Source organism: Coregonus lavaretus (assembly GCF_964263955.1).
Source record: "Coregonus lavaretus genome assembly, chromosome: 31".
Classification (NCBI taxonomy): Eukaryota; Metazoa; Chordata; class Actinopteri; order Salmoniformes; family Salmonidae; genus Coregonus; species Coregonus lavaretus.
In genome coordinates this window covers 6,748,640-6,760,050 of record NC_140018.1, presented here as the reverse complement: position 1 = coordinate 6,760,050, position 11,411 = coordinate 6,748,640, and the positions used below count along the sequence as shown (strand labels likewise).

General features: G+C 43.2%; 1 protein-coding gene across 1 annotated transcript; it reads right to left on the bottom strand.

The window, feature by feature from the left end:
- Nucleotides 1–1,691: 1,691 nt before the first annotated feature.
- On the bottom strand, nucleotides 1,692–10,233 carry LOC311106827 (cytosolic 5'-nucleotidase 1A-like). The gene is made up of 5 exons (XM_084149199.1): nucleotides 10,072–10,233; nucleotides 5,221–5,350; nucleotides 4,304–4,426; nucleotides 3,104–3,291; nucleotides 1,692–2,750 (listed from the first exon to the last, which is right to left on the bottom strand). The coding sequence occupies exons 1-5, from the start codon at nucleotides 10,183–10,185 to the stop codon at nucleotides 2,421–2,423; spliced, it is 885 nt and encodes a 294-aa protein (XP_084005325.1). The 5' UTR covers nucleotides 10,186–10,233; the 3' UTR covers nucleotides 1,692–2,420.
- Nucleotides 10,234–11,411: the final 1,178 nt, after the last annotated feature.

Sequence of the window (11,411 nt, the reverse complement as noted above, 5' to 3'; positions counted from 1 at the left end):
GCAACACGGACTTTCAACTCCCTCCAAAGATTTTCTATGGGGTTGAGATCTGGAGACTGGCTAGGCCACTCCAGGACCTTGAAATGCTTCTTACGAAGCCACTCCTTCGTTGCCCGGGCGGTGTGTTTGGGATCATTGTCATGCTGAAAGACCCAGCCACGTTTCATCTTCAATGCCCTTGCTGATGGAAGGAGGTTTTCACTCAAAATCTCAAGATACATGGCCCCATTCATTCTTTCCTTTACACGGATCAGTCGTCCTGGTCCCTTTGCAGAAAAACAGCCCCAAAGCATGATATTTCCACCCCCATGCTTCACAGTAGGTATGGTGTTCTTTGGATGCAACTCAGCATTCTTTGTCCTCCAAACACGACGAGTTGAGTTTTTACCAAAAAGTTCTATTTTGGTTTCATCTGACCATATGACATTCTCCCAATCCTCTTCTGGATCATCCAAATGTACTCTAGCAAACTTCAGACGGGCCTGGACATGTACTGGCTTAAGCAGGGGGACACGTCTGGCACTGCAGGATTTGAGTCCCTGGCGGCGTAGTGTGTTACTGATGGTAGGCTTTGTTACTTTGGTCCCAGCTCTCTGCAGGTCATTCACTAGGTCCCCCCGTGTGGTTCTGGGATTTTTGCTCACCGTTCTTGTGATCATTTTGACCCCACGGTGTGTGATCTTGCGTGGAGCCCCAGATCGAGGGAGATTATTAGTGGTCTTGTATGTCTTCCATTTCCTAATAATTGCTCCCACAGTTGATTTCTTCAAACCAAGCTGCTTACCTATTGCAGATTCAGTCTTCCCAGCCTGGTGCAGGTCTACAATTTTGTTTCTGGTGTCCTTTGACAGCTCTTTGGTCTTGGCCATAGTGGAGTTTGGAGTGTGACTGTTTGAGGTTGTGGACAGGTGTCTTTTATACTGATAACAAGTTCAAACAGGTGCCATTAATACAGGTAACGAGTGGAGGACAGAGGAGCCTCTTAAAGATGAAGTTACAGGTCTGTGAGAGCCAGAAATATTGCTTGTTTGTAGATGACCAAATACTTATTTTCCACCATAATTAGCAAATAAATTCATTAAAAATCCTACAATGTGATTTTCTGTATTTTTTTTCTCATTTTGTCTGTCATAGTTGACGTGTACCTATGATGAAAATTACAGGCCTCTCTCATCTTTTTAAGTGGGAGAACTTGCACAATTGGTGGCTGACTAAATACTTTTTTCCCCCACTGTACATAATGTATATTCAACTGTAAACTATTTGGAACACAACGCCTGATACGTAAAATTTTACTAGTGGAACAGATATGTTGAACTAGCTTGCTTGAGATTTTGATATAGCAATAATAAATATAGCCTAATATAGCTTTACTAAGAGCAAGGTGAGGTTTCTTGCATCTAAAAAGTCATTTTCTTAAATGGAATAAGAAAATGGAATGGATTAGAACAATGCATGGATAGTAAAAATAATGAATGAATATTAAAGTGATACTTTTGCAAACCAAAACGGTTCCCAGAAAAATTTGCACAACTGTGTACTATGTCATCCATTTTGTATGATATGTTACGTCCTGCAAAAAATAAAAAATGTTACGTTCACAATTCGTACAATATGTTAAGAATTTTTAAGTGCTTAAGATCCCGGACTGCATCTTTAAGTGTAAATAATAGTGTGTTAAAGTCTGTTTTGTATGGTGTGCATTAAAACCAAAATGCAGATTTATTTGCAGCACTTCATATCAATAAGCATTCTACCTTGTAAGTGTTCCTTTTCATACATTTACTAAAGTACACATATCTTTACCAATCCTCTATGCAAAGTACCTCAAAGCTATGTTAAACCACAATACACAAAACCATGACATGCGTTGGCAGAAGCGAGAAGTCTAGATACGGGAGTGTTGAGAATATAACATACATGTTTATCTGGCCATGAGACAAAATGTGCTTCTCTAAAGATTTAAAAGACACTTTCCTAAATATACTTTCCTGTGTAAAATTTGAAAACACTTTATGACATACATTTTCATAAAAAACTACATGTTTTACCAAATACTATTAAAGACAATAATGTGATGATGATGATTGTAGGAAAGTGATCCCTTCTCTCCTTATGACAGAGAACATTAGGTGACATTGGTCCCTGATGTGAGTATTCCATCTACAGTCCTAAACAATGTGTTTTTCTCTCCTGTTAATACAATATATTCTGATAAAGGCATTTGTAATAAAGTGTAAATAGAGAGAAATAATACAAAATCCTGCTCTAAAAAAGGTGATAAACAATGAAGTTACTACATTTGATGACAGGGTTGTGTGCAACTAAGCATTTGCATAACTTATGCTACCTTCCCACCGCTAGGAGGCTCACTACTTCTTGTCTTTGGCATCTCTAGCGGGCTGCTCAACAAGTTTCTCCTAGTGATAATTCTGACCGACCCCATAAGGCACGTGTGCAGCGATGGTCCCCACCTCTATGGCCTTCTCGATATGTGTCATCAGGTCGTCTAAGAATATGTGGGGCCGGATCTCCTGCAGGACGGGACCTTTGGGGGCCCCGTTAAGGAACCGGATGTCATCGATCTCCAGGTCCCAGAGCTTGAGGGTCTTGTGGACACGGGCCCCCGCGTAGGCTTCTCCGCGGGATGTTACCAGGTAGGTACGAATGGGGCAGTTCACACGTTCATTCTTGGCGTAGAACTTTCTCTGGAGCTTCACCAGCGCCTCCAGGAAACACTTCAAGGGACCCTGAGTGAATGAATGAGACATAGGGTTGGCATAGTATAATTTTTTACGTTTGTCCAAAATCAAAGCAAATAATACACCAATAGTGTTCCACTTTATTAGTCTTTAAATGCTCAAACGATCACCAAGATAATAACTGCCAATGTTTAACTGCCAATGTGGATATGCAACAACATGGTAGGTATAAGCAAAGGGTTAGATCTAGGATTTGGGATAGTGGGATAGTTAGTTAAAACGTTTGTTGCTAGTTAGTTGAACATCTATAACCCCTCTATAGGGAGATATGGAAATCAAGGAAATCTGACACAAACGACAATGTTAAAATCTAACATAAAATAGAGTCCTCTCATGATCACCTCTGGAAGAGGTGTGTCCTCAAATTTATTCTCGTGCTCATTGAACTTCTTCAGGCCTTCTTGACGGAATATGATCTCCGACTCATCAGAGAAGAGGACACCATCCCCGTCAAAAGCTACTTTCAGCTGTGTGTCAGACAGCTGGTTCTCCACATCTCCAGATGTAAACATGGTCGCTGCAGCAATGCCTGTTTATAAGACATTGTAAGGGGGTTATACATGCTCATAACAGGTCTTACAAAATATTACAACGGTTATGGCTAGATGGTAAACAGCTACGGACGGAAGTGACGCAGAAATCGTCATTCTCTCGCAGTTCGATTTGGAGGGGTTTCGTTGCTATGGCAACAGCTAGTTATTGGTTCTGTATGGAATGAGCTATGAGTCGCTAGGCGTGAACATTAAATATACTTTTAGCTAACTGGTTTCTCCATTCATCTGTGATGACAGCTAGTGTTCATATGGATGTCACCTTGACATGCCAATTAGCTAACGTTATTGCCCTCTGTAATCACGAAGACAATGACCAGCCGGTGCGAATGACCAGCGCACCGGCGTTGTGCTTGCCGACGTGAGGTGCTTCCTACTCGGCAGCTGTATTTTCACGGTGTCGCCGGTGGTAGCTAGTATAACGTGATCAATTTGTAATTATTTTTTATAGGATTTTAGTCTCCTACTAAAATAATTCATATTGGTAAGCGTCTAGATGTTACCGTGATTCAGTCTACCCAATGGGGTGAACATGAACGGCAACAACACCGGGACACATTGTCCTTCATCCTGCAACTACTGCGGGAACTACTGTAGCTAGCTACCTAGTGTGACGGGGATGACATCAGGAGGTGACAGTTACAGGAAGCACACGCATACAAGCAACAGTACACTCATCATCAGTACTTTCATCAAAAATAAACAATCGTCAGTTTTATTAACTGAAACTGTACAATTATGTTGTGTGTAAAACCAACAGTGAAATCCTCATCCTCTCCAAAATTAAGACCAAACTCTCATGGTAGTTCAATTGTAAACTCATCCTTGGCTGTACACCATCTAGTCACAAACCATTATAACAGCATCATCCATGCATTATATATGTAGGCTACACTATAAAGTGTTACCACAATGTAATCTACGGTTTTGGACTTAGCATCCATGCTAACCTAAACCAGTCCATCCTAAACCAGTAGCATCACCACCTACCCGCGTTAATGGCCTCTGTGACTTTGTCTCCATCCTTGGAGAGGTACAGGTTGGTCATGCAGGCCTTTAGATGGCCAATGGGGCTTTGCCCTCCCGTCATAAAGAATCTCTCAATGGTTAAATCTGTTAGGTAGAGGGAACCATTGTTATTTATCAGAAACTCATAGAAATGTGATGGTATAGTCATCAGGCTGGTTCAATTTTAAACTCTTCCTTGGCTGTATACTATCTAGTCACAACCCATTATAACAGCAGCATCTGTGTTACCAAAATGTAATCTACAGTTTTGGATTTAGCATCCATGCCAACCTAAACCAGTCCATCTTAAACCAGCAGCATCACCACCTACCCTCCTCAATGGCCTCTGTAGCTCAATTGGTAGAGCATGGTACTTGTAACGCCAGGGTAGTGGGTTCGATCCCCGGGACCACCCATAGGTAAAAATGTATGCGCACATGACTGTAAGTCGCTTTGGATAAAAGCGTCTGCTAAATGGCATATTATTATTATTACTTTCTCTCCATCCTTGGAGAGGTACAGGTTGGTCATGCAGGCCTTTAGATAGCCAATGGGGCTTTGCCCTCCCGTCATACAGAATCTCTCAATAGTTAAATCTGTTAGGTAGAGGGAACCATTGTTATTTATCATAAACTCATAGAAATGTGATGATATAGTCATCAGGCTGGTAGCCAAAGATTGCCACTACATATCATGAACAACAGGCATGTAAATATTAATAACAACATATTTGGTCAAAAGAACAGCTTAAAATTGGATGTCCAATCATTTAATGAAACATCAACATACATTCCAAAACAGGTGTGTTTTATAACATTGTAGGCGTGGCTGTAACATTGCAGTACGCTTTACAGAGCATTAGGCGTGTTGTGGGCGTGTTGTAGGCGTGTTTTACGGACCATAGTGGTTGATACTGTTGATGAGGCGCCCCCTGACCTGGGCGGGGTTACTAGTCATCAGGACGATATCAAACAGCTCCTCACTGTCGGGGTAGAGCTGCCTCAGTCTGGAGTTCACCATCATCAGAGCCTGTAGTGTGTGTGTATGTGTGTGTGTGTGAGAGAGTGTGTGAGTGTGTGAGAGAGTGTGTTTTTGTAAGACATAATTGACACAGGGATTAAGAAACAATCACTCAACATGGCTGGTATGTACTAGACTAGACCAACTACAACCGGAATGGTGTGTGCTAGACTAGACCAACTACAACCTGACTGGTGTGGACTAGACTAGACCAACTACAACCTGGCTGGTGTGGACTAGACTAGACCAACTACAACCTAACTGGTTTGGACTAGACTAGACCAACTACAACCTGACTGGTGTGGACTAGACTAGACCAACTACAACCTGACTGGTGTGGACTAGACTAGACCAACTACAACCTGACTGGTGTGGACTAGACTAGACCAACTACAACCTGACTGGTGTGGACTAGACTAGACCAACTACAACCAGACTGGTGTGGACTAGACTAGACCAACTACAACCTGGCTGGTGTGGACTAGACTAGACCAACTACAACCTGGCTGGTGTGGACTAGACTAGACCAACTACAACCAGACTAGTGTGGACTAGACCATCTACAACCTGACTGGTGTGGACTAGACTAGACCAACTACAACCTGACTGGTGTGGACTAGACTAGACCAACTACAACCTGACTGGTGTGGACTAGACTAGACCAACTACAACCTGACTGGTGTGGACTAGACTAGACCAACTACAACCTGACTGGTGTGGACTAGACTGGACCATCTACAACCTGACTGGTGTGGACTAGACTAGACCAACTACAACCAGACTAGTGTGGACTAGACCATCTACAAACTGACTGGTGTGGACTAGACTAGACCAACTACAACCTGACTGGTGTGGACTAGACTAGACCAACTACAACCAGACTGGTGTGGACTAGACTAGACCAACTACAACCTGGCTGGTGTGGACTAGACTAGACCAACTACAACCTGGCTGGTGTGGACTAGACTAGACCAACTACAACCAGACTAGTGTGGACTAGACCATCTACAACCTGACTGGTGTGGACTAGACTAGACCAACTACAACCTGACTGGTGTGGACTAGACTAGACCAACTACAACCAGACTAGTGTGGACTAGACTAGACCAACTACAACCAGACTGGTGTGGACTAGACTAGACCAACTACAACCTGACTGGTGTGGACTAGATTAGACCAACTACAACCTGACTGGTGTGGACTAGACTAGACCAACTACAACCTGACTGGTGTGGACTAGACTAGACCAACTACAACCTGGCTGGTGTGGACTAGACTAGACCAACTACAACCTAACTGGTTTGGACTAGACTAGACCAACTACAACCTGACTGGTGTGGACTAGACTAGACCAACTACAACCTGACTGGTGTGGACTAGACTAGACCAACTACAACCTGACTGGTGTGGACTAGACTAGACCAACTACAACCTGACTGGTGTGGACTAGACTAGACCAACTACAACCAGACTGGTGTGGACTAGACTAGACCAACTACAACCTGGCTGGTGTGGACTAGACTAGACCAACTACAACCTGGCTGGTGTGGACTAGACTAGACCAACTACAACCAGACTAGTGTGGACTAGACCATCTACAACCTGACTGGTGTGGACTAGACTAGACCAACTACAACCTGACTGGTGTGGACTAGACTAGACCAACTACAACCTGACTGGTGTGGACTAGACTAGACCAACTACAACCTGACTGGTGTGGACTAGACTAGACCAACTACAACCTGACTGGTGTGGACTAGACTGGACCATCTACAACCTGACTGGTGTGGACTAGACTAGACCAACTACAACCAGACTAGTGTGGACTAGACCATCTACAAACTGACTGGTGTGGACTAGACTAGACCAACTACAACCTGACTGGTGTGGACTAGACTAGACCAACTACAACCAGACTGGTGTGGACTAGACTAGACCAACTACAACCTGGCTGGTGTGGACTAGACTAGACCAACTACAACCTGGCTGGTGTGGACTAGACTAGACCAACTACAACCAGACTAGTGTGGACTAGACCATCTACAACCTGACTGGTGTGGACTAGACTAGACCAACTACAACCTGACTGGTGTGGACTAGACTAGACCAACTACAACCAGACTAGTGTGGACTAGACTAGACCAACTACAACCAGACTGGTGTGGACTAGACTAGACCAACTACAACCTGACTGGTGTGGACTAGATTAGACCAACTACAACCTGACTGGTGTGGACTAGACTAGACCAACTACAACCTGACTGGTGTGGACTAGACTAGACCAACTACAACCTGGCTGGTGTGGACTAGACTAGACCAACTACAACCAGACTAGTGTGGACTAGACCATCTACAAACTGACTGGTGTGGACTAGACTAGATCAACTACAACCAGACTGGTGTGGACTAGACTAGACCAACTACAACCTGGCTGGTGTGGACTAGATTAGACCAACTACAACCTAACTGGTGTGGACTAGACTAGACCAACTACAACCTGACTGGTGTGGACTAGACTAGACCAACTACAACCTGACTGGTGTGGACTAGACTAGACCAACTACAACCTGACTGGTGTGGACTAGACTAGACCAACTACAACCTGGCTGGTGTGGACTAGACTAGACCAACTACAACCTGACTGGTGTGGACTAGACTAGACCAACTACAACCTGGCTGGTGTGGACTAGACTAGACCAACTACAACCTGGCTGGTGTGGACTAGACTAGACCAACTACAACCTGACTGGTGTGGACTAGACTAGACCAACTACAACCTGGCTGGTGTGGACTAGACTAGACCAACTACAACCTGGCTGGTGTGGACTAGACTAGACCAACTACAACCTGGCTGGTGTGGACTAGACTAGACCAACTACAACCAGACTAGTGTGGACTAGACCAACTACAACCTGACTGGTGTGGACTAGACTAGACCAACTACAACCTGGCTGGTGTGGACTAGACTAGACCAACTACAACCAGACTAGTGTGGACTAGACCATCTACAACCTGACTGGTGTGGAGTAGACTAGACCAACTACAACCTGACTGGTGTGGACTAGACTAGACCAACTACAACCTGGCTGGTGTGGACTAGACTAGACCAACTACAACCAGACTAGTGTGGAGTAGACTAGACCAACTACAACCTGACTGGTGTGGACTAGACTAGACCATCTACAACCTGACTGGTGTGGACTAGACTAGACCAACTACACCCTGGCTGGTGTAGACTAGACTAGACCAACTACAACCTGACTGGTGTGGACGAGACTAGACCAACTGGAATAGGTACTAGTGATGGGGAAATGAAGCTTCCTGAAGCATTGAGGATTTCCAGCCAATTGTGTCGAAAATAGGTCTTATTTGAGGCTTTGATCAATACAGTGAACACTACTGACACCTTCTGGTCAAAATAATTAGTTAGCAGCCAAATTATTATTGATCCGGGATCCCCAACTGGCGGCCCATGGGTCAAATTTGGCCCGCATTTGATTTTATTTGGCCCCCAATTTTCTGAGCAAGAAAGAAACATTTTAACATGTTTTTTTTTTTTTTTACATAAAAGACTGTAAAAACAACAGCAAATCAGCTCCAAGTGATTTTAATTTGAGAAATCTGTTCATAATATTCTTACGCATAATGTGAGATATACTGTATGTGATTGTATACAAATGTAAACAAGGTTTGAAATGATTATGTTTCAGTGAAATATCTATTTTTGTGCTTCTTGCTGTACATTTTCCGTCTACAAATTATTTGTAATTATGTTCCGGACCCATGACCATCCGTTTAAAAAAAAATAGGTCTGGGACTGAATCTAGTTGATGAACCCTGTTATAAAGTCCCACACGCCGTAGCGCGTGTGCAGGGTAGCCTTTTGGTTTTCTACTGAAACCAATACCAAACCAACCAGCTGGTTGTTTGACAAAACAAAGCTTCAGACTTAATTGATCACATGCTTCTGATAAAGTGATACAGGCGTCAGCACACTGCTTCGAAGTAAACTGCTTAGCGATTTCAACGCATGCCTCAAAGTTCCGGTATCAAACGTAACATCACTAATAGTTACCACTTTATTACTGTTTATAATCCGCAATGTTAATATTACTAACATTATATTAAAATATATAATATCAAGGAACATTTTAATTTGCAGTGTACAAACTTAACATGACGAACAGGAATTACATTTATGCTTTCGGTGACAAAAAATCTGAAAGCCACGCCTCCAATAAGCCACACCTCCAATCTGATAGGCTGCCAACTCAACAATATATTATCAAAAAGGCTCAAAATGTAACCCCTCCCATTACAAAAAAGTTCATTTTCAAACCTTTACACAGGGGTTCCTCGAATAACCTTTTCAGAGGGGTTCCTCAAGGAAACCCTCTGCAGGTGTGTCAACCCAAAAGGTTCTTCCAGGCACCTTTACTTCTAACAGTGTAGAGCAGCTTGAATAGGGGAAGAACAAGAATAACCTGCCAAAGTGTAATTCATGCATTCATGTATGGATGGTGAATAACAGTAGGAAACAACATTGGTTGTTGTAATTCTGAGCAAAACACTATTTCAAATTTCATTGGCAATACAGAGTGAGTGAGGTTTACCCTTCACTTACAATACGTAATCTGTATGAAGTCGTAGCGCAACCACACCTACTGACTCTACACGCACAGACATTCAGGTTCGCCATATCTTTAGTTAATTTAATCCCTCTAATTTACCTTCACAAGGGGAAACGCAACACCTGGCATGAGCGGCTCATTCTTCTGCTCCTGTTGATAGGTAACATACTTCTCGACTCCCTCTTCCTCATAGATATTCTGCTCTGCATCCATGTTGAACAAGGTGCGAGAGGAGACGGCGATTGTAACTGCATTTTGTGGTTTGGGCTATTTGGAAAACAAGATTATGAAGCAAAGGTTTTAATGAAAGAAATTACCAATATTGTACATGTAAAGACAATGATTTTATTGGCAAAAGGTAAACAACAGCTGCAAATGTATAAATGTATTACTTACTTTTGCTGCTGCCCAGTCCTTTTCATCTCCAGCGTTAGTGGCTGCTGGATCGGTAGGTTTGATTTCACTCATATTTGCCCTGGGATCCAAAAGTTCTAGGTCTGATAGTTCCGTAACAGTGATTCCAAATGGACAGACCAAGCGATGACAGGCAAATTTATGGAAATGTTTGGATGGGCGAGTCTATTCCTGTTGTTCATCATTCTCTTACATCAGATCTGATACTTCATATAACCCGCAAACACTCATGGGATAGCTCAAAGGTTGCTTTGACTATTGTAATGGGACATTTGTATTTTATTGTACTGTATGTGTCCACATAGAGTAACTGAGTGTGTGACTAACTTTGTGAAACTGTGTGACACTGTCCTATTATAATCTGCTGTTGGTGGGAGTATCATCCTGTGTTGCAAACCAGCTTGCAACTGCGTCTTTGTATAGATAAGGTCCCGCCCAAAAACAGGGACCTTAAAGATATGTGCTTATCACCCAATGCTTCGGAATTCAGACTGTCTACACTGCGCTGTGTAACTCTCTTATTCTCTCTGAGCTCAGAAATAAAGAATCTGGGTTTGACTTGGACTCCAGCAGATCCTTATTATATAATATCCACCACAATTTGGTACCACCTTCCTCATCAATCCACACACAACACCCCACAATGACAATGTGAAAACAGCTCCCCAAACCTGCCCCCTGCCCTGCCACTATTGGGTACCGCGTGCAGACGGCAAGGGAAAAAAACTACCTAATCCATTCTAGAACAAGGCCGCAACGCAACAAAATGCGGAAAAAGTCAAGGGGCGCGAACACCCCCCCGAATTTACCGCACAGTAAAGATACAAAAGGAAACTAATTATTACAACAAAAGGAAAAACGAAACAAACAAAACAAAAGGCCGTACCCCTACCAGTCATCTATGTATGTGTCACGACATCAGCCGAGGCTGCCTCCCCTCCTTGTTCGGGCAGGCTTCGGCGTTCATCGTCACCGGCTTACTAGCCACTGCCGCCCCCAATTATCATCATTACATTTGACTTGTC